Consider the following 24,810-nt stretch of genomic DNA (forward strand, 5'->3'; position numbering starts at 1 on the left):
GTGATTCTTCCACCACTCATTTCCACTAATCGTTGCTCAGTTTGATTATTGCAAATGGTCACAGCAAAACGACAAGGGAAGCATTAGCACACACATCAAAGTTGCTGGTGAACGCAGCAGGCCAGGCAGCATCTCTAGGAAGAGGTACAGTCGAGGTTTCGGGCCGAGACCCTTCGTCAGGACTAACTGAAGGAAGAGCTAGTAAGAGATTTGAAAGTGGGAGGGGGAGGGGGAGATCCAAAATGATAGGAGAAGACAGGAGGGGGAGGGATGGAGCCAAGAGCTGGACAGGTGATAGGCAAAAGGGATATGAGAGGATCATGGGACAGGAGGTCCGGGGAGAAAGACGGGGGGGGGGGCGGAATCCCAGAGGATGGGCAAGGTACTTTCTGTGAAGTTTTAAGGTACATTGAAGTCAGTGGAGAACGTGTTGAATGGCATGCAGTCACGTAATGTGAAAAGCATTAACAGCCAGCTTGTGCTTAGCAACATGTCACAGAAAACACCTTGCTTCAGGCATTGGGTGTAGGATAAATACGGGCCAGGGAACAGCCACCTGAGGGAAAAATGGGGCTTTTGTTGAAAATTTCATCTGCAGGGAAGCCCCGTCAAGGCTGCACTGAATTGACTGACAATTTAATTTTCTTGTTCGTCTGCCTGCGGTGGTATGTGATCCTTTTACAAACAAGCTATTGATATCCCCTTACCTAGAGCTGTTGATTCAGAAAGAGGAAGCTTAATAAACTATAGACTAATCTACTTGGCTGAACCAGTTTACTTAATCATTAAGAGGGAACAGGTTGTTTTGAAATAAGTGTCATTTGAATAAATGACATTCTTCGAAATGATTCAGACACAGACTGCTGCGTGCTGTTGGCTGCAGGTTACAGGAATCATATTCACTGAAAGGAACAGGAATCAAAACAACTCATAAATCGTAGGGGATTCACACTATTACTAGGAGACATAAATCGGTTTATTCATCCTAATGTATTTTCCCTGACTGAGTCTTTGTGTGGCAGCTGATTTTTATCAGGCCAGGGAACACGGAACGTAGAACAGTGTAGCAGAAAAGCAGGCCCTTCGGCCCACAGTGTTGTGCTAAAGCAATTGTATTAGTTATCAGAAGGCCAACTATATTAATCTCTTCTGCCTACACAATATCCATATCCTTCCATTTTCCTCACATTTATGTGCCTACTGTGCCAGTTGCCCGCAATCACAGTGGCTTCTATAGGGTCCACAAAGGGTGCTACCGTACGTTTTAAATGTATTTTTTTTACAATTGTAAGATCCTGCTGGACATTAAGAGTTTAAAGTACTGTAGGTCTACCCCCCGTTGGCAGCGTAACTGGAGGAGTCGGACCTGGCGCAGATTGTGACGCTGCCTGCGTCGGACAGGTCTCCCAGGTGACAGTAAGCGAAGGAGATGTGCAGTCGAATGGCGAGTGAATGTCTTAGTGGCTTTTCTTCTGGTTGCAGGACCCCTTTTGGACATTGTTAATGTGGAGTGCTGCAAGTGTGATTCTCCCATTTATTGGCTGGCAGCAGGGGTGGGCAGTGGGGGAGCTGTGTGGCCTTCAGCCGCAGTGTCGCCTACTTACAGCTGCCAGGAGTGAAGCGCTGAAGCCGGTGCACTCCGCTGGGGACGTTGGGTGGAGTCGATGACCCCCCACCCCCGTGTATTCACTCGGCAGAAGACAAGCTATATCGTGGGTGACTACAGAATTCATGTTCTCGGGGCCTCTTTTGCTCTCTTTTTGCATTGAATTTTTTTTTTAATAAATTTCTTATTGTAATCTATAGTTTTGCTTTCTATTGCTCTATAGTGCCGCTGTAAAACAACAAGTTGGCCACAGTAGGGGAGATTTGACAGAGGTATATAAAATTATGATGGGTATAGATAGAGTGAATGCAAGCAGGCTTTTTCCACTGAGGCAAGGGGAGAAAAAAACCAGAGGACATGGGTTAAGGGTGAGGGGGGAAAAGTTTAAAGGGAACATTGGGGGGGCTTCTTCACACAGAGAGTGGTGGGAGTGTGGAATGAGCTGCCAGACAAAGTGGTAAATGCGGGTTCTTTTTTAACATTTAAGAATAAATTGGACAGATACATGGATGGGAGGTGTATGGAGGGATATGGTCCGTGTGCAGGTCAGTGGAACTAGACAGAAAACGGTTCAGCACAGCCAAGAAGGGCCAAAAGGCCTGTTTCTGTGCTGTAGTTTTTCTATGGTTTCTATGGTTTTTACGGTAGCGCGACCCTATTACAGTTCGGGGCATTCCAGAGCTCAGAGTTCAACTCTGTAAGTACATTCTCCCCATGAAGATGTGGGTTTCCTCTGGGGGCTCTGGTTTCCTCCCACAGTCCAAAGGCGTGCCAGTTAATAGGTGAATTGGTCATTGCAAGTTGTCCTGTGCTTCAGCCAACGTTAAACAGGTGGGTTGCTGGGGCAGCACAGTCCGGTGGCCCAGAAAGGCCTGTTCCATACTGTATCTCTAAATAAATAATTTCATGACATATGTCAGTGATAATAAACCTGATTCTGACTCTGGTAGGCATTCTGGATGGTGTATTTCAATGACTGAGCCCAAGAGGGGTTTGGTACCGTCACCCTGAATGGACTGGCTAAGTCCTTAAGGACTGCATACAAGCCCAAGGGGGAAAGAATCTATCTTAGATCTAATATTTCACAACATATTGCAGTGGTAATTCTCCAGATTCTGATTCCAACTTTTAACTCCTGTATCCCCGGATAAATAGTTACTGATATGCCACATTACATAGGTCTGACAGGTACAATCTAGCAATCTTACCAACAGCAATGAAGCTCTACGACCTTACAGTTAAAATGGGTTCAATTCGGGGTCAAGTTCAAGTTTGATTGTTATTCAACCATACATGAATGCCCATTCATGCCATGTGGTAAGAGGGCATACAGAAGTGACAAAGCAACCAGCTGGCACTCAACGTCAGTAAAAACAAGGAACTGATTGTGGACTTCAGAAAGGGTAATACAAGGGAACACACGCCAATCTTCGTAGAGGGATCAAAAGTGAAGAAAGCGAGCAATTTCAAATTCCTGGGTGTCAGTATCTCTAAGGACATAACCTGGATGCAACATATCGGTGCAGCTTATAAAGAAGGCAAGACAGTGGCTATATTTCATTAGGAGTTTGAGGAGATTTGGTACATCACCAAAGGCACTCGCAAATTTCTACAGGTGTACTGTGGAGAGCATCCTAACTGGGCGCATCACCGTCTGGTATTGAGGGGAGGGGCTACTGCACAGGATCGAAACAAGCTGCAGAGAGTTGTAAACTTAGTCATCTCCATCATGGGCACTAGACTCCGTGGTATCCAGGACATCTTCAAGGAGAAATGCCTTGTTCTCATTGTTACCATCAGGAAGGAGGTACAGAAGCTAGAAGGCACACACTCAATAATTCAGGAACTGCTTCTTCCCCTCTGCCATCTGACTTCTGAATGGCATTGATCCCATGAACGCTACCTTACTACTTTTTTATTGCTATTTTGTACTGGTTAATCAAACTATTTTACATATATACACACACAATTTACAGTTTTTATTACGTATTGCAAAGTACTGCTGCCACAAATACAACAAATTTCACAACATATGCTGGTGATTTTAAATCTGATTCTGATTCTGAATGCAGCCAAATGAAACAATGTTACTACTCCAGGGTCAAGATACAAAACATAGTCCCAACAGCCATTCACAATACAAAGCACAAATAGCACATATAAGATAGCAATAAACTTAAAGTCATACGAAAATATATAATGAGTGAGCGAGTGAGTGAGGCCTCCGTCAGTCAGAGTTGACCATGGATATTGTGTTCTAGTTGTCTAGATATACAAGCCTTGGCAGTACGATATGGAGAGCAAGGCATTGCCCATAAGGCAGGCTCCCCCTCTCCACGCATCTGGTGAACCCAAAGGAACGGTAGAGTCCGATACAGTTTGGTACCAGTGGCGTTGTGGGGGTTGCCAGTCAGCACTGAATCCATTATAGGACTTCCTTAGGATTCCAGCTCCGGATTTTTCCCTCAGAGTTTACTCCCGAAGCCTTCCCCATGAGTGGGTATACCTGCAAGGCAGTGGATGTTTGAAATCAGAGTTTTCATTCTCCTAGACGAGCTGCCAACCATGGCTGACGAGACCCATCTGCCTGAAGCCACTGGTTTAAAGGTGCCAATAACCCGCACTTAGTCCTTCTCCCGTCAGTAGAAACAGTTCTGCACGGCTTAGCAGACAAGCCATGCGTGAAGGTCAGGAGCTGGACTTGGTTGTCAGAGGCTATTTGAGGAGCATGCCATTGGGAGCATTTAATAGGTAGTGGGAGCTTGTCCCCATTACCACCCCCAGCTATAAGAACCTAAAGGAATTTATAAAATACCTTCAGCCACTACCTGAAAACAAACTAAAAGTCGTTGGTAGGCTAAGTGAGGAAGTATCTCACAGTATGACGCACTTTCAACTAACTGAATTCCAATTCGAAAAAGTACCTTTTTTCAAAACCAACAATAAAACTATTCGATTCTTCCGTAATTCATGCAAAACAGGAATGAATGACACAAGCATGATTGGATCAAGTTCAAACAAGGATGAATGGTCAACAAAATATATATGTTCCTCACTCGCCCCTTCTCTATGTCACCACTTAAGTGAACAGGAGACTATGTTTATTTAATTCTAGTGCCACCCAGACCCATGTGGCAGATTACCTTAACGCAGAGAACTGATGCACAGCACCATGTAATACAAACAGACAGTAAGCAGATACATGGTTCCTACAATACCTTTTGACCCAGGAGGTCCTAGTTTTCCTGATCTTCCAGGTTCACCAATGTCACCGTTTTCACCCTGATCACCTTTGAAAACAGAAAACAATAATCAAACGTTACTTTTGCAGACTGAAGCTTTTCTGTCCACTCCATTGTTTCTATTGCTACATAGAATGCAGAACACTACAGCAGAGTACAGGTCTGTCGGTCTACAATTTTGTGATGAATTTTTAACCTAGTCCAAGGTTAAAAGCTTCCCTCCCGCATAACCCGCCATATTCAAGCAGTTTACTCTATGGTCAAACAACAAAGAACTGCAGGCACTGGATATTCAAGGTAAGGTCAGAAAATACTGAAAGACCAGCAGGTCAGACAGCATCTGTGAGAAAAGAAAAGGAAACACACATAAAATGCTGGAGGAACTCAGCAGGCCAGGTAGCATCTACGGGAAAGAGTAAGCAGCCGATGTTTTGGGCCAAGACCCTTCACTGGGATTGCAAAGTAAGGGGAGAGGTCAGAATAAAGAAGTTGGCAGGAAGGAAGGAAGAAGAAGCAGAAGAAGAGGGTGGCCAGTGATAGGTGAAACTGGGAGGGGGGAGGGTTGAAGTAAAGAGCTAGGAAGTTGATTGGTGAAAGAGATAAAGGGTTAGCAAAGGGGGAATCCATTAGAAGAGGGTAGAAGACCATGGAGGAAAGGGAAGGGGGATGAGTACCAGAGGGAGGCAATGGGCAGGTAAGGAGATAAGGTGAGAGAGGGAAACAGGAATGGGAATGGTGAAGGGTGGGTGTGAAGGGCTGCAATTACCAGAAGTTCAAGAAATCGATGTTGATGCCAACAGATTGGTGGCTGCTCAGACAGAATATAAGGTGTTGCTCCTCCATCCTCAGTGTGACCTCATCCTGGCAGTAGAAGAGACCATGGATTGACATGTCAGAATGGGAATTTCCCCTGGAATTAATAAAGCATGACTATGACTATGACTATGAATGGGAAGTAGAATTGGCCACTGGGAGAACCCACCTTTGGTGGTGGATGGAGCAAAGGTGCTCGATGAAGCAGTCTCCCAATCTATTTCAGGTCTCACTGATATACAGGAGGCCACACCTGGAGTACTGGATCAGTAGATGGCCCCTACAGACTCGTAGGTGAAGTGTTGCCTCTCCTGGAAGGACTGTTTGACCCTGAATGGTAGCGAGGGAGGAGGTGTAGGGGCAGGAGTGGCACTTGATCCGCTTGGGGGGGCGATCAGTGGACAAGGGAGTTGCATAGGGAGCGATCCCCCTGCAGAAAGAAGGGAGGCAGGATGTGCTTGGTGGTGGGGTCCTATTGGAGATGGCGGAAGTTACGGAGAATTAAGAGAGACAAGGAAGCATCAGTTCAGGTTGCTCATTTTGACTATCAGAGGTCTGTTGGTTGGGAAGTCCAACACCCAGCTGCACAGTGATATGTTTAGACAAAGGAGCAGGAGTTTGTTCATCAAGGTCTGTGGGACAAGACTGCTGTATGCTAAACTGGAATCCAGACACAACATTGTGATATATATGCCCTTGTTTTCTAAATTAGACCTGCATTTCAAATTCCCGTGACTTCCTTTGAATTAGTTTAATGTTTTGAAGTTACAAAGCATAACATTTTAGATTGGAGATGTGGTCAGAGAGGCCAACATGGGAGTGTGGGATTGCTTTGTTCAAGTACCGTGTCTGTTTTTATAAACATGGTCCTGTCTATTTGTTCCCCTAGTAATCATGGTGACATACTGGTGCATTTGGGTAAAATATCGTGCAGTTAACATAACTGAAGTTTCCTGCATTTATAAAGAGCCCATCTGGATTCTTGTTTTGTAGACAGCTGACAATATTGTAAACACTCCCAGTGGACCCTCGGCATTTTCGTTCAGGAAGATGTAGACAACGGTGATGAACATTAACAAGTTCAGTTTAATCCCATTTAACGGTACGCATGTACGCCACCAAAAGGGCCAAGGTGCACAACACATTACATTCAACTCATATGCACAACACAAAAGCAAAGTTACTACAAATAAATTAACAAAAGATAAGGTGCATTTACCACATAAGTTAAAAAGTAAACAGTACAGCACTACTGGCACTTTGTATGCGAAAAGACTTGGGTGGTGGCAGGGAGTTCAGTAGTCTCAAAGCCCGGAGAGATAAGTTGTTTCCCATCTGAACAGTTCTTGTCCTAATGCTACAGTATCCGCTGGCGCTGGCCTGGTCGGGTTAGCTCCCGGCCTAGGTGGAAAGCGTTAGTACAGCTGGCCTGGTCGAGTCAGCTCCCGGCCTAGGTAAAAAATGTTAGTACCACCGGCCTGGTTGGGCCAGACCTCAGCCTAGATAGTGTCCCAGCTCTCTTGCCATGCTTCTTCTCCTTTTACACTGCCTGCTTCTGCCACTCCCTCAGCTGAGCCGTTTAGGTCAGGTCGCTGTTGCTGGGAACGATAAAGTGCCTGAATTTTTGACAGATGGTAAAACACAACTTTTTCTGAAGAAGTGCCTGAATGGAATCCTTAGTCCATTGAGCACCACTATTAACTCTCTTGCAAATTAAAAATCACTTAGTTTAAATGTTCAGTGGCCCTGTATTCGTCGAGCTTTGGCTGACTGAAATCCCTGACAAGAAACTTTGAAACACCATCTAAGAACTGAAAAATGGCATCATTATAGGGAGCCCGAGAAGCCACTGCGTCTCTGCGTGGCGTCACCTTCTCTGCAAGGCCTCGAAATGCCACTGTGCCAAACCCACCTCCAGATGAGCAGCCCCTCTTTCTCTCCATGTCAGGTTTAAGTGAGTGGGTTGTCATTTGGGCTTGAAATTTTCAGGTGCAAATGGAGTTTTGACTCCTGCCACTGTCTGAAGGGAGTTTCTACGTTCTACCTGTGACCACATGTTTCCTCAGGAGATTCCAGGTTCCTCCCTCATTCTAAAGATGAATGAGTCAGTAAACCGTGGGAATGTTAAGTTGGCGCTAGGAGCATGGTGGCACTTGCTGGCTGCCCCCATTACATCATGAACAATGATGTAAACAACGCACTTCACTGCATGTTTCAATGTACATGTGTCAAATGAAGCTAATCTTATTTAAATACATGCTTGGTTTAGATTATTAGAGTAGATTATGAGGACACTCAGTCCTCGTTTATTGTCATTTAGAAATGCATGCATTAAGAAATGATACAATGTTCCTCTGGTATGATATCACAGAAACACAGGACAGACCAAGACTAAAACTGACAGGAACCATATAATTATAACATACAGTTACAACAGTGCAAAGCAATACCGTAATTTGATAAAGATCAGACCATAGGCACGGTAAAAAAAAGTCTCAGTCCCGATAGCCCCAACGTCTCACACAGACGGTGGAAGGAAGAAACTCTCCCTGCCATGAACCTTGGGCGCTGCAAACCTGCTGATGCAGCATCCTGGAAGCACCCGACCACAGTCGACTCTGAGTCCGTCCGAAAACTTCGAGCCTCCAACCAGCCCTCTGATATCTAGCACCATCTCTGCCGAGCACTTCGACCCCGCCCCGGCCGCCGAGTAACAAGCAAAGCCGAGGACTTGAGGCCTTCCCCCTAGAGATTTCAGATCACACAGTAGCAGCGGCAACAAAACAGGCATTTCAGAAGTTTCACCAGATGTTCTTCCGTGCTCTCACGTCTGCCTCCATCAAATCAGAATTGTGCATGGCACCCTACTTGACAGATAACAGATATTCATCACCGGAGTGGCTGCTGCACGCTGCATTACGTCGCCATCTTCTCCTCTCTTGGTGTTTCCTTTTCCACCTTCTCATAACAACCCTCAGCCTCCTTATAAGAACTAACTGGTTTATCATCAAACCAATACGTTATGTTCTCATGCTGTACCTGTATAGTTCTGCTAAAGTTAAATTTAAATCTTTCTAAACTTTTTTTGATAAACTTAATTTTAATCATGGTTCCTTAAGGTTGTCATAGCTGGGGGCTGCGGGAATGGGGGTTGGTTAGTGGGGACAAGCTTATATTAAATGCTCCCAATGACGTGTGTCTCAAATAGCCTCTGACAACCAAGCAACACACATCAAAGTTGCTGGTGAATGCAGCAGGCCAGGCAGCATCTCTAGGAACATCGACTGTACCTCTTCCTAGAGATGCTTCCTGGCCTGCTGTGTTTACCAGCAACTTTGATGTGTGTTGCTTGAATTTCCAGCATCTGTAGAATTCCTCGTGTTTGCGTCTGACAACCAAGTCCAGCTCCTGGCCTTCACATGTGGCTTAGCTACTAAGCCCAGCGGAACCTTTTCTACTGAGAGGAGAAGGAGCAAAGGTGAGATACTGGCGCCTTAAAACCAGTCAGTCTGGGCAGATGGGGCCCATCAGCTGCAGTTGGCAGCTCATCTAGGAGAAGGAAAACTCTGATCTCGAACCTCCGCTGCCTTGCAGCTATACAAAACTCATGGGGAAAATCCAAAGAAAAATCTGGAGCTAAAGTCCCTGAGGCAGTCCTACATTGAGTTCAACGCTAACTGGCAGCTCCTGCGATGCTGCTGGTGTCAAACTGTACCGGTCTCTGCCGTTCCTTTGGGTTTATCAGAAGCATGGAGAGGGGGAGCCGGCTACATGGGCAACAGTTTGCTCTCCGTATCGTGCTGCACTAGCTTGTGAATCAAGTAGACAAGTAGGATGTAATATCCATGGTTGACCCCAACCATCGGCGAGCCTCAAGAATTTTAACTATAGAATTTTATTTAAAATTCACTTGGTAAGTTAACAATGGTAAGTATTAATAGAGTAAATGGACAGCTCAGTTTTTATTTGATCTAAAATCACAATATGTAGATATGCCTACAAGAGGAGAGGCTGTACTTGATCTAGCCAGTAGATTTAGTTCGTTGTAAATCTAGTCAGCTCCATCTTGGGCACCAGCCTACAAAATTCCCAGGACATCTTTAGGAAGTGGTGTCTCAGAAAGGCAGCGTCCATTATTAAGGACCTCCAGCACCCAGGGCATGCCCTTTTCTCACTGTTACCATCAGGTAGGAGGTACAGAAGCCTGAAGGCACACACTCAGTGATTCAGGAACAACTTCTTCCCCTCTGCCATCCGATTCCTAAATGAACATTGAAGCTTTGGGCACCACCTCACTTTTTTTAAAATACAGTATTACTATTTTTGCACATTTAAAAAAATCTATTCAATATACATAATTGATTTACTTGTTTATTTATTATTATGTTTTCTTTTATTTATTATTATAATTATTTTTTTTCTCTCTCTGCTAGATTATGCATTGCATTGAACTGCTGCTGCTAAGTTAATAAATTTCACGTCACATGCCGGTGATAATAAACCTGATTCTGATTCTGATCTGGTATTGGGAAATTAACCTAGTCAGGTGTCAGGTCTTTCAGTAGGAGAACATTTTGGAGAAAGTGATCACAGTTCTATCTCCTTTACCATATCATTGGAGAGGGATAGGAACAGACTACTTAGGAAAGTGTTTCATTGGAGTAAGGGGAAATATGAAGCTATCAGGCAGGAACTTGGAATTGGGAGCAGATGTTCTCAGGGAAATGTATGGCAGAAATGTGACAAATGTTCAGGGGATATTTGTATGGCATTCTGCATAGGTACGTTCCAATGAGACAGGGAAAGGATGGTAGGGTACAGGAACCGTGGTGTACAAAGGCTGTTGAAAATCTAGTCAAGAAGAAAAGAAAAGCTTATGAAAAGTTCAAAAAACTAGGTAATGATAGAGATTTAGGAAATTATAAAGCTAGCAGAAAGGAGCTCAAGAAGGAAATTAGGAGAGCCAGAAGGGGCCATGAGAAGGCCTTGGTGAGCAGGATTAAGGAAAACCCCAAGGCATTCTACAAGTATGTGAAGAGCAAGAGGATAAGATGTGACAGAATAGGACCAATCAAGTGTGACAGTGGAAAAGTGTGTATGGAGCTGGAGGTACTTAATGAATACTTTGCTTCAGTATTCACTGCAGAAAAGGATCTTGGTGATTATAGGGATGATTTATTGCTGACTGAAAAGCTTGAGCATATGAACTTTAAGAAAGAGGAAGTGCTGGAGCTTTTGGAAAGCATCAAATAGGTTAAGTCATTGGGACTGGAGAAGATATACCCAGGCTACTGTGGGATGCACGGGAGGAGGTTGCTGAGCCTCTGGCAATGATCTTTGTATCACCAATGGGGACAAGAGAGGTTCCGGAGGATTGGAGGGTTGCAGATGTTATTCCCTTATTCAAGAAAAGGAGTAGAGATAGCCCAGGAAATTATAGACCAGTGACTCTTACTTCAGTGGTTGGTAAGTTGATGGAAAACATCTTGAGAGGCAGGATTTATGAACATTTGGAGAGGCATAATATGATTAGGAATAGTCAGCATGGCTTTGTCAAATGCAGGTCGTGCCTTACGAGCCTGATTGAATTTTTTGAGGATGTGACTGAACACATTGATGAAAATAGAGCAGTAGATGTAGTGTATATGGATCTCAGCAAGGCATTTGATAAGTTACCCCATGCAAGGTTTATTGAGAAAGTAAGAAGGCATGGGATCCAAGGGGACATTGCTTTGTGGATCCATAAGTGGCTTGCCCACAGAAGCAAAGAGTGGTTGTAGACGGGTCATATTCTGCATGGAGGTCGGTGGCCAGTGGTGTGCCTCAGGGATCCGTTCTGGAATCCTTCTCTTCAAGATTTCTATAAATGACCTGGATGTGTCATGGTCCAGATCGGGCTCCCTTTAAATTTACCTTGTTTATGTTACGATCCGGACCGTTGATTCCCTGTTTTCCCATGTTCCTCAACTTTGGTGATTAGAGGCAATTAACACTCGGCTGAACTGGTAGTTTATAGTCTCCGGCTTTCAGCCGTTCGGGGCGGGAGCGTCTGCAAAGTCGTCCAAGGTACGGTGTGCTGATGTCATCTGGTTGGAGCAAGCCTAGTCTTTGCCGAAGCGAGTGCCGGTAATTTGCCTCTCCTCACCGGAGCAACCCTGTCCAGTTACCTCAACAAAGCGAGCCAGCAAAGTTTCCTCACCGAGGTGGGTCCGTCAGTTAACCCGCCGGAGGGAATCAAGAGCTGCTGTCTACTGTTCCCAGGCCGAGTCGAGAGCTCGCCGCTACCCGGAGGCTCCAAGTCAAGTCCTGGCTCCGGCAGCATTCAAGCACTATAAGTCAAGTCCTGTTCCGATTGGCATTCAAGCACCAAGTCAAGTCCTGGTCCTGGTGGCATTCAAGCACCAAGTCAAGTCCTGGCCCTAGCAGTCTGTGATTTCTGTCCTACCCCCTTGTCTGAATCCCTTCTCTGCCCCTCTTGCCTCTAGCCCTCGTCTGCAGCCCCCGCCTGCACTTTGGTCTAGTTCCATCACCGAAGCTAGATAGGTACTGTCTGGTGTTCATTCGTATTAGTCTTGCCTTGTCTTGTCCTCGCCTCCGTGGGGTAAGTCAGGCTGTCTTGCCATTGCTCTGTGGGGAGTCATGTCTTGTCTTGTCTTGTCCTCGCCTCCGTGAGGTAAGTCAGGCCGTCTTGCCGTTGCCCCGCAGAGGGTCATGAGTCCCGGCCCTATGTCCTGTACCCAAGGAGGGGTCCCGGCTCTCTGTTCTGTGTGCGAGTCCCGGCCCTATGTCCCATACCCAAGGAGGGGTCCCAGTTCTCTGTTCTGTGTGCGAGTCCCAGCCCTATGTCCTGTACCCAAGGAGGGGTCCCGACTCTGTGTTCTGTGTATGTGTCCATGGTTCCATGTACCTGCTCCCCGAGACCAAGGCTCTGTGTTCCCATGTTCCTCCTCTCCCTAGCCCATGTCATGTCCTTGCCTGGTTCTGGGGTCCGAGCCCAAGGCAAGACCCAGGTACTGGGTCCTTGCCCAGTCTCTGGCTCGGAGTCCATACGCTTTCCTCTTCATGTCTCCTCTAGTTCTGGGAGCCGATTCCAAGTCCAAGCCCAGACCCTTGGTCCCAGCCTAGTCGTAGTCCTGAGTCCTTGTCCAGTTCGCTATTTCCTGCTCCTGCCTTGCTCTCCTGGTATCGAACAATAAACTAAATCTAAGTAACCTCACAAGATGTGTCTTGCATTTTGGTCCAACCTTGCTCCCAAGATCCCCGCCAGTGTGACAGGATGAGGAAGTGGAGGGATGGGTTAATAAATTTACTGATGACACAAAGGTTGGGGGTGTTGTAGATAGTGTGGAGGGCTGTCAGATGTTAAAGCGGGACATCGATTTGATAAAAAACTGGACTGAGAAGTGGCCGATGGAGTTCAAACCAGGTAAGTGTGAGGTGGTTCATTTTGGTAGGTCAAATAGGATGGCAGAATATAGTGTTAATGGTAAGACTCTTGGCAGTGTGGAGGATCAGAGGGATCTCGGAGTACGAGTCCATAGCACACTCAAAGCTGCTGTTCAGGTTGACTGTGTGGTTAAGAAGGAATATGGTGTATTGGCATTCATCAACCATGGGATTGATTTCAAGAGCCGAGAGGTAATGTAACAGCTATATAGGACCCAGGTCAGACCCCACTTGGAGTACTGTGCTCAGTTCTGGTCACTTCACTACAGGAAAGATATGGAAACTATAGAAAGAGTGCAGAGGAGATTTACAAAGATGTCGCCTGGGTTGGGGAGCATGCCTTCTGAGAAGAGGTTGAGTGAACTTGGCCTTTTCTCCTTTGAACAGCAGAGGATGAGAGGTGACCTGATAGAGGTGTATAAGATGATGAGAGGCATCATCATGTGGATAGTCAGAGGCTTTTTCCCAGGGCTGAAGTGGCTAGTATGAGAGGGCACAGTTTTAAGGTGCTTGGAAGTAGGTACAAAGGAGATGTCAGGGGTGAGTCTTTTACACAGAGAGTGGTGAGTGCATGGAATGGGCTGCCGGCTACGGTGGTGGAGGTGGATACAATAGGGTCTTTTAAGAGACTCCTGGATAGATACATGGAGCTTAGAAAAATAGAGGGCTAGGAGTAACTGTAGGTAATTTCTAAAGTACTTACATGTTTGGCACAGCATTGTGGGCCGAAGGGCCTTTATTATGCTGTAGGTTTCTATGTTTCTATGTTAAAATCCTAAATTGTTTATTCAGATAAGTAGTTATTGTACTTAGGGGTCCAATGACTACTGAGTTGGGAAACTAAAGATCTGGAGATGAAGGAGGCAGTTAAATTAATCAGAAATGTGTCGCATGTATTGGAACGTGCAAAAAATCTGGAGAAGAAATGTCTATTTAGCTACTTGCATTAAATGCCTGCGAGTGAATCACTGCCTGCCATCTACCAGGCCTTACCTCACCTCCCTCTCACTATTCAAAGTCAACGATCAAAGTACATTTATTACTGAAGTATGTATGCAGTATACAACCTCGATATTTGTCTCCTTACAGGCAGTCACAAAACAAAGAAACCCCAAAGTAACCCATTAAAAAACACATCTTAAGTCACCCAATGCGCAGAAAGTAAAAAACAATTGTGTATACAGTAAAAGTAAGCAAGTAGCATTCAGAAGCCAAATTTTACCAAAGACATGAAGCCAGGCATCGCTGCAGGCCACAGTCTCAGTTCAGCACAGAGCTGAGTAAACGTCGTGGAGCAGCCAGCAGAACCGGGTAGAACCAGGCTGTTCCTTGCTTCTGATCCCAACACCCTGACCTTTTCACCCTGGCCTAGTGTTTAACTCGTCCAAGAATCAAGTCGTTCTTCACCCTCAGACAGCTCTGGGGCCTGGACCCAACCTCCATAATTTGGCCATACCCTACTTTTCCAATTCAGCATAAATCGATCAGATATCAGTGCTTTATTACCTCCTGTTTCGCTTGCCTCCTCCCGTCTCTACTTCCACCTCCGCTCACCTAGCCATGCCTCTCCGTTGTTCGCGGTGATTGTTATTGATACAGTGCTATTAATAAGGTGTTTGGTAGTTTTCCTTATTTTTGTACTTTGCTGCTGATAATACTCGCTGGGCATTACCAGCGCCATCTTAAACCACACCTTTAGGTCTGTTGCTTGTCAATGCAAAAGGCACATTCCACTGTATATTTTGATGTACATGCGACAAATAAACCTGAATGTGAATCTGGCTACTTCCCCTGAACACCCTCAGTCCTGATGCCAGGTCTGAACCTGAAACTTGCCCCGTCTCTTTGCCTCCACAGACAAGGCTTGACCCGTTGAGTTCCTCCAGCTGGTTGTGTTCTGCTAGAGATTTCTTAATTTTCTATTAGCTGTAGAAGCGAGTGCAACTGATGATGAATTTTTATTTTGGCTGAAGATCCATAACCAGAGGTGTCCCGCGGGAATCCATGCTGCTGTTGTGACATTTGGTTTTGTTTAGAAATAACAGCACAGCAATAAGCTCTTCCGGACCACGAACTTCCACAACCCAATGAATCTCAGGGTTATATATGGTGATATAAAGTGGGGTCGCACAGTAGTGTAGTAGTTAGCACAACGCTTTACAGTACTGGTGATCCAGGTTCAATTCCCGACACTGCCTGTATGGACCTTGTAACCACATGGATTTCTTCTGGGTGCACCGGATTCCTCCCACGAAAGACGTACTGATTGGAAGGTTAATTGGTCACTGTAAGTTGTCCTGCGGTTAGGCTAGGATTAAATCAGGGAACTGCTAGACAGCACAGTTCAAGGGGTCTATTCTGTGCTGTATCTTAACTAATAAAAAATATACTTTGACAATAAATTTACTTTGATATCGATGTGACAAAATAATTTACTAACCTGTACAAGGAAATACACACAGTTGTGGGGAGAACGTACTATAGGGTAGTGTAATTAGTGGAAACGTACATAATTCTCAACCAGTTGGGATTCACTTTCAGAGATTGGTTGGACATGTTGACGTAATTATGTGAAGTTTAATTGCCACGTTTTGTTATTGTTCTTTTTTCCACCTTGTGGTACATCAGGTGACACTCTTCTTTGCTGTTCCCATAGCATTTGACCCAGCACGGATGGAAAATGTACAAGGAAGGAGCTGGCTGGATTCAAACCCAGGACCATTAACCTCGAAGACTGGTCCTGATGCCACTATGCCACCAGACGACACAGGTTCTGGAGTACCATAAATGAGTTGTTATTGATTTTCTTCAACATAATGTGCTTCACATTGTTTTATTTGCAAAAACCTACAGTATAAACTCCTCATAGATGGAGGAGAAGTTGAACTAGGTCACTGGTGCTGTAATCGCGTTACATTAACCACTACACTACCAAGCCATCCCAAAACATTGTCGCTGTTAATTTTTCCATGCTTGCAAGTCCTTAGAAAATAACTAGAGTTATACTTTGTTTACGCGTGGCTACGCTTTGTGTAAATTGTTTGAAGAGGACTGCAACATTGTGAAGGGGATTGTGTACATTAAAAGAAATACAATTCAAATGCAATAAAGTATGGGAAAGCAGCACCACCCACACAGAAAGAAAAACTCTCTTTCGGCAAGATGTTTCGAGGCTAATGTTCAAATTGAGTTATCCTGCTGAAATTAAATGAAAACCTCCTTCAACCTCAAGTAATGATTCCAAAGAGCAGGTGAGCTTAGTCAGTAATTCTGAGCTTTGATTCATCCTCAGATAATTGTACATACAATTCTAAGTACATATTTATATAGTATTTTGAAGGAGGAACTTGGGGAATCACAAGAAAATTAGAAAAATTTGTAATATGGTCGAATAATAATTGGAGAGGGATAGGAACAGACAAGTTAGGAAAGAATGTAATTAGAGTAAGGGGAAATATGAGACTATCAGACTAGAACTTGGAAGCATAAATTGGAAACAGATGTTCTCAGAGAAACATATGGAAGAAATGTGGCAAATGTTTAGGGGATATTTGCGTGGGGTTCTGCATAGAGAAGTTCCAATGAGACAGGGAAATGATGGTAGGGTACAGGAACCATGGTTTACAAAGGCTGTTGTAAATCTAGTCAAGAAGAAAAGAACAGCTTATGAAAGGTTCAAAAAACTAGGTAATGATAGCGATCTAGAAGATTATAAGGCTAGCAGGAAGCGGTTTAAGAATGAAATTAGGAGAGCCAGAAGGGGCCATGAAAAGGCCTTGGTGGAGAGGATTAAGGAAAACCCCAAGGAATTCTACTAGTATGTGAAGAGCAAGAGGATAAGACATGAGAGAATAGGACCGATCAAGTGTGACAGTGGAAAAGTGTGTATGGAACCGGAGGAGATGGTAGAGGAACTTCATGAATACTTTGCTTCAATATTCACCATGGAAAAGGATATTGGTGATTGTAGGGATGACTTGCAGCGGACTGAAAAGCTTGAGCATATAGACATTAAGAAAGAGGATGTGCTGGAGCTTTTGGAAAACATCAAGTAGGATAAGTCTCTGAGACTGGACGAGATGTACCCCAGGCTACTGTGGGAGGAAAGGGAGGGATTGCTGAGCCTCTGGCAATGAATTTTGCATCATCAATGGGGATGGGAGAGGTTCTGGAGGATTTGAGGGCTGCAGATGTTATTCCCTTATTCAAGAAAGGGAGTAAGGATAGCCCAGGAAATTATAGACCAGTGAGTCTTACTTCAGTGGTTGGTAAGTTGATGGAGAAGATCCTGAGTAGCAGGATTTATGAACATTGGGAGAGGCTTAATATGATTAGAAATAGTCAGCATGGCTTTGTCAAAGGCAGGTTGTACCTAATGAGCCTGATGGAATTTTTTAAGGATGTGACTAAACACATTGATGAGGTTAGAGCCATAGATGTATATGAATTTTAGCAAGGTATTTGATAAGGTACCTCATGCAAGGCTTATTGAGAAAGTCAGGAGGCATGGGATCCAAGGGGACATTGCTTTGTGGATCCAGCACTGGCTTGGATGAGGAAGTGAAGGAATGGGTTAATAAATTTGCTGATGACACAAAGGTTGGGGGTGTTGTGGATAGTGCAGAGGGCTGTCAGAGGTTTCAACGGGACATTGATAGGATGCAAAACTGGGCTGAGAAGTGGCAGATGGAGTTCAACTCGATAAGTGTGAGGTGGTTCATTTTGGTAGGTCAAATATGAAGGCAGAATATAGCATTAATGGTAAGACTTTTGGCAGTGTGGAGGATCAGAGGGATCTTGGGGTCCGAGTCCATAGGACACTAAAAGTTGCTGCACAGGTTGACTCTGTGGTTAAGAAGGCATACGGTGCATTGGCCTTCATCAATTGTGGGATTGAGCTTAAGAGCCGAGAGGTAATGTTGCAGCTATATAGGACCCTGGTCAGACTCCACTTGGAGGACTGTGCTCAGTTCTGGTCACCTCACTACAGGAAGGATGTGGAAACCATAGAAAGGGTGCAGAGGATATTTACAGCGATGTTGCTTGGATTGGGGACCATGCCTTGAGTGAACTCAGCCTTTTCTCCTTGGAGTGACAGAGGGATGAGAGGTGACCTGATAGAGGTGTACAAGATAATGAGAGGCATTGATCATGTGGATAGTCAGAGGCCTTTTCCCGGGGCTGAAATGGCTAGCATGAGAGGGCATAGTTTTAAGGTGCTTGGAAGTAGATACAGAGGAGATGTCAGTGGTAAGTTTTTTACACAGAGAGTGGTGAGTGTGTGGAATGGGTTGCCGGTGGAGGCAGAAAAGAGAGGGTCTTTTAAGAGACCCCTGGATGGATACATGGAGCTTAGAAAAATAGAGGGCTATGGGTAAGCCTAGGTAGATCTAAGGTAAGGACACATTCGGCACAGCTTTGTAGGCCGAAGGGCCTCTATTGTGTTGTAGGTTTTCTATGTTTTCTATGTTTCTAATAAAGTCTCAAAGAAACTGGAACAAGATGGTGGAAAAGTGGGTAGTTTCAAAGTCATGGTAAAAGAGCAGAAATGTCATTAAGATGAAGATTAAAGAAGAAGTATCTCAGCCTGAAACATCACCTCTTTATTCCCCTCCACTGATGCTGACCGACCTGCTGAGTTCCTTCAGAATCTTAAATAAGTACATGAGGGGAGAGGACTCTGGATTTGATGTATGCTAACGTTAAGGATGCATACAGCTCCTCTCCCCTCCCCCCATTGGGAAGGTCAGATCACAACCCTGGTGCATCTAAAGCCCTGCTATGTGCCTCTGGTGAAGAGTGAACCTGCAGCCTCAAGAACAGTGAGAAAATGGTCAGAGGAGGCTTATGAGGCGCTCCAGGGTTGTTTTGAGGTGACAGACTGGCAGGCACTCTGTGAGCCACATGGGGAGGATATTTTTGGGCTCACAGAGTGCATCACTTCTGCGTGGACTGCAATGTTCTGACAAGAACTGTCCTTTGTTATTCAAATAACAAGCCATGGGTAACAAAGGACATTAAGGACATCCTGAACGCTAAAAAGAGGGCGTTTAGAGATGGAAATAGGGAGGAGCCGAGGGCAATACAGAGGGACCTGAAAGCCAGGATCAAGGAGGCTAAAGATAGGTACAGGAGGAAGCTTGAGTGGAAACTCCAGCAGAACAACATGAGAGAGGTCTGGAAGGGGATGAGGACCATCACTGGGTTCCAGCAAACTAGCAACAGAGGAGCGGAAGGCAGTGTGGACAGAGCTAACGAATTTAACCTGTTCTTTAACAGATTTGACATTGTGGCCCCTGCCCATCCCCCACATGAGCCATCTGTTGTTGGCCCCCCAACCAACACATATTCCACTCTCCCCTCCTACCCCTCCTCACAGTCCCCCACCCTGCTCTCATGACTATACCCTTTCCCCACACGAAACCACCACGGTGGGCTTCACGGCTGAACAGGTGAGAAGACAGCTGAAACGTCTCAACCCAAGCAAGGCTGCAGGACTGGATGGTGTCAGTACCAGGGTGATCAAAGCCTGTGCCCCTCAGCTACGTAGAGTACTTCACCATGTATTCAACCTGAGCCTGGGGCTCCAGAGGGTTTCTGTGCTGTAGAAGACGTCCTGCCTTGTCCCTGTGCTGAAGACACCGCGCCCCAGCGGCCTCAATGACTACAGACCAGTGGCATTGACCTCCCACATCAGGAAGACCCTGGAGAGACTTGATCTGGAGCTGCTCCGGCCTATGCTCAGGCCACACTTAGAACCCTTCCAGTTCGCCTTCCAGTCCCGACTAGGAGTAGAGGATGCCATCGTCTACCTGCTGAACCGTGTCTACGCCCACCTGGACAAGCCAGCCAACACTGTGAGGGTCATGTTTTTTGACTTCTCCAGTGCATTCAACACCATCCGCCCTGCTCTGCTGAGGGAGAAGCTGACAGCGATGCAGGTGGATGCTTCCCTGGTGTCATGGATTCTTCATTACCTGGCTGGCAGACCACAGTACGTGTGCTTGCAACACTGTGTGTCTGACAGAGTGATCAGCAGCACTGGGGCTCCACAGGGGACTGTCTTGTCTCCCTTTCTCTTCACCATTTACACCTCGGACTTAAACTACTGCACAGAGTCTTGTCATCTTCAGAAGTTTTCTGATGACTCTGCCATAGTTGGATTCATCAGCAAGGGAGATGAGGCTGAGTACAGGGCTACAGTAGGAAACTTTGTCACATGGTGTGATCAGAATTATCTGCAGCTTAATGTGAAAAGACTAAGGAGCTGGTGGTAGACCTGAGGAGAGCTAAGGTACCGGTGACCCCTGTTTCCATCTGGGGGTCAATGTGGAAATGGTGGAGGATTACAAATACCTGGGGATGTGAATTGACAATAAACTGGACTGGTCAAAAAACACTGAGGCTGTCTACAAGACGGGTCAGAGCCATCTCTATTTCCTGAGGAGACTGATGTCCTTTAACATCTGTCGGTTGATGCTGAGGATGATCTACGAGTCTGTGGTGACCAGTGCTATCATGTTTGCTGTTGTGTGCTGGGGCAGCAGGTTGAGGGTAGCAGACACCAACAGAATCAACAAACTTATTCGTAAGGCCGGTGATGTTGTGGGGATGGAACTGGACTCTCTGACGGTGGTGTCTGTGAAGAGGGTGCTGTCCAAGTTGCATGCCATCTTGGACAATGTCTCCCATCCACTACATAATGTACTGGGTGGACACAGGAGTACATTCAGCCAGAGACTCATTCCACCGAGATGCAACACAGAGCGTCATAGGAAGTCATTCCTGCCTGTGGCCATCAAACTTTACAACTCCTCCCTTGGAGGGTCAGATATCTTGAGCCAATAGGCTGCTCCTGGACTTATTTCCTGGCATAATTTACTTTTTACTATTTAACTATTTATGGTTTATTACATAGAAACATAGAAATATAGAAAATAGGTGCAGGAGTAGGCCATTTGGCCCTTCGAGCCTGCACCGCCATTCAGTATGATCATGGCTGATCATCCAAATCAGAACCCTGTACCAGTCTTTCCTCCATACCCCCGATCCCTTTAGCCACAAGGGCCATATCTAACTCCCTCTTAAATATAGCCAATGAACTGGCCTCAACTGTTTCCTGTGGCAGAGAATTCCACAGATTCACCACTCACTGTGTGAAGAAGTTTTTCCTAATCTCGGTCCTAAAAGGCTTCTCCTTTATCCTCAAACTGTGACCCCTCGTTCTGGACTTCCCCAACATCAGGAACAATCTTCCTGCATCTAGCCTGTCCAATCCCTTTAGGATTTTATACGTTTCAATAAGATCCCCCCTTAATCTTCTAAATTCCAACGAATATAAGCATAGACGATCCAGTCTTTCATCATATGAAAGTCTTGCCATCCCAGGAATCAATCTGGTGAACCTTCTTTGTACTCCCTCTATGGCAAGGATGTCTTTCCTCAGATTAGGGGACCAAAACTGCACACAATACTCCAGGTGTGGTCTCACCAAGGCCTTGTACAACTGCAGTAGTAACTCCCTGCTCCTGTACTCGAATCCTCTTGCTATGAATGCCAGCGTACCATTCGCCCCTTTCACCGCCTTGCTGTACCTGCATACCCAATTTCAATGACTGGTGTATAATGGCACCCAGGTCTCGTTGCACCTCCCCTTTTACTAATCCCCCACCATTCAAATAATAATCTGTTTTCCTGTTTTTGCCACCAAAGTGGATAACTTCATATTTATCCACATTAAATTGCATCTGCCATGAATTTGCCCACTCACCTAACCTATCCAAGTCACCCTGCATCCTCTTAGCGTCCTCCTCACAGCTAACACTGCCGCCCAGCTTCGTGTCATCCGCAAACTTGGAGATGCTGCATTTAAATCCCTCATCTAAGTCATTAATATATATTGTAAACAACTGGGGTCCCAGCACTGAGCATTGCGGTACCCCACTAGTCACTGCCTGCCATTCTGAAAAGGTCCCGTTTATTCCCACTCTTTGCTTCCTGTCTGCCAACCAATTCTCTATCCACATCAATACCTTACCCCTAATACCGTGTGCTTTAAGTTTGCACACTAATCTCCCGTGTGGGACCTTGTCAAAAGCCTTTTGAAAATCCAAATATACCACATCCACTGGTTCTCCCCTATCCACTCTACTAGTTACGTCCTCAAAAAATTCTATGAGATTCGTCAGACATGATTTTCCTTTCACAAATCCATGCTGACTTTGTCCGATGATTTCACTGCTTTCCAAATGTGCTGTTATCACATCTTTGATAACTGACTCTAGCATTTTCTCCACCACCGATGTTAGGCTAACCGGTCTATAATTCCCCAGTTTCTCTCTCCCTCCTTTTTTAAAAAGTGGGGTTACATTAGCCACCCTCCAATCCTCAGGAACTAGTCCAGAATCTAAAGAGTTTTGAAAAATTATCACTAATGCATCCACTATTTCTTGGGCTACTTCCTTAAGCACTCTGGGATGCAGACCATCTGGCCCTGGGGATTTATCTGCTTTTAATCCCTTCAATTTACCTAACACCACTTCCCTACTAACATGTATTTCCCTCAGTTCCTCCATCTCACTGGACCCTCTGTCCCCTACTATTTCTGGAAGATTATTTATGTCCTCCTTAGTGAAGACAGAACCAAAGTAGTTATTCAATTGGTCTGCCATGTCCTTGCTCCCAATAACCAATTCACCTGTTTCTGACTGTAAGGGACCTACATTTGTCTTAACCAATCTTTTTCTTTTGATCATACCTCTGGTGATGATCTTTGCATCATCAATGGGGACGGGAGAGGTTCCGGAGGATTGGAGAGTTGCGGATGTTGTTCCTTTATTCAAGAAAGGGAGCAGAGATAGCCCAGGAAATTATAGACTAGTGATTCTTACTTCAGTAGTTGATAAGTTGACAGAGAAGATCCTGAGAGGCAGGATTTATGAACATTTGGAGAGGTATAATATGATTAGGAATAGTCAGCATGGCTTTGTCAAAAGCAGGTCGTGCCTTACGAGCCTGATTGAATTTTTTGAGGATGTGACTAAACACATTGGTGAAGAAAGAGCAGTAGGTGTAGTGTATATGAATTTCAGCAAGGCATTTGATAAGGTACCCCATGCAAGGCTTATTGAGAAAGTAAGGAGGCATGGGATCCAAGGGGACATTGCTTTGTGGATCCAGCACTGGCTTGACCACAGAAGGCAAAGTGTGGTTGTAGATGGGTCACATTCTGCATGGAGGTCGGTCACCAGTGGTGTGGCTCAGGGATCTGTTCTGAGACCCTTACTCTTCATGATTTTTATAAATGACCTGTATGAGGAAGTGGACGGATGGGTTAGTAAGTTTTCTGATGACACAAAGGTAGGAGGTGTTGTGAATAGTGTGGAAGGCTTTCACAGGTTACAGCGGGACATTGATAGGATGTAAAACTGGGCTGAGAAGTGGCAGATGGAGTTCAACCCAGATAAGTGTGAAGTGGTTCATTATAGTAGGTCAAATATGATGGCAGAATATAGCATTAATGGTAAGACTCTTGGCAGTGTGGAGGATCAGAGGGATCTTGGGGTCCGAGTCCATAGGACGCTCAAAGCAGCTGCGTAGGTTGACTCTGTGGTTAAGAAAGCATACGGTGTATTGGCCTTCATCAATCATGGAATTGAATTTAGGAGCCGAGAGGTAATGTTGCAGCTGTATAGGACCCTGGTCAGACCCCACTTGGAGTACTGTGCTCAGTTCTGGTCGCCTCACTACAGGAAGGATGTGGAAACCATAGAAAGGGTGCAGAGGAGATTTACAAGGACGTTGCCTGGATTGGGGTGCATGCCTTATGAAAACAGTTTAAATGAACTCAGCGTTTTCTCCTTGGAGCAATGGAGGATGAGAGGTGACCTGATAGAGGTGTATAAGATGATGAGAGGCATTGATCGTGTGGATAGTCAGAGGCTTTTTCCCAGGGCTGAAATGGCTAACACGAGAGGACACAGGTTTAAGTTACTGGGGAGTAGGTACAGAGGAGATGTCAGGGGTAAGTTTTTTACACAAAGAGTGGTGAGTGCGTGGAATGGGCTGCCGGTGGCGGTGGTGGAGGCGGATACGATAGGGTCTTTTAAGATGGAGCTTAGAAATATAGAGGGCTATGAGTAAGCCTAGTAATTTCTAAGGTAGGGACATGTTCAGCACAGCTTTGTGGCCCAAGGGGCCTGTATTGTGCTGTAGGTTTTCTATGTTTCTATAATGTCAGTAGTGTGATCACTTGAGACATGTATGATGTTCTCCTAAGGGGTTGTCTATTGGTGGGTCTCGAGGCAACTGTAGAGGCTGGTTTGCGATCCACATATTCTGATGCGGGGTGGGCAAGAGTAAGCAGTGGCTGTGGTTAGGTGTTAGGTCTTTTGGTTGTTCAGTCTCTCTTTTCACAGCTACAGCTTGTTCTCTGTGGCACAGCGTCGGTCGCTCTCATGTAGCGCAGTTCCCTCTTGAGCAAATTGCCCACCAGGAGCTGGCTGAGCTTCCTTTAACTGCATCAGAATCAGGCTTATTATCACTGGCAGATGTCCTGAAATTTGTTAACTTAGCAGTAGCAGTTCAATGCAATACATAATGTAGAAGAAAAAAATCACGAAATAAAATAATAATAGTAAATAAATAAGTAAATCAATTACAGTATATGTATATTGAATAGATTAAAAATTGTGCAAAAACAGA

General features: G+C 45.3%; 1 protein-coding gene across 1 annotated transcript in view; it reads right to left on the bottom strand.

Moving 5' to 3' along the window:
• The window catches only part of LOC140188487 (collectin-10-like), a 133,077-nt gene that overhangs the window by 57,260 nt on the left and 51,007 nt on the right, over positions 1-24,810 (bottom strand). Inside the window, exon 3 of the mRNA XM_072245201.1 lies at positions 4,825-4,896. Within this exon, the coding sequence (XP_072101302.1) occupies positions 4,825-4,896 (72 nt within the window). The remainder of the gene's footprint in view (positions 1-4,824; positions 4,897-24,810) is intronic.

This window comes from Mobula birostris, chromosome 1 (assembly GCF_030028105.1).
Source record: "Mobula birostris isolate sMobBir1 chromosome 1, sMobBir1.hap1, whole genome shotgun sequence".
NCBI classification, from domain to species: domain Eukaryota; kingdom Metazoa; phylum Chordata; class Chondrichthyes; order Myliobatiformes; family Myliobatidae; genus Mobula; species Mobula birostris.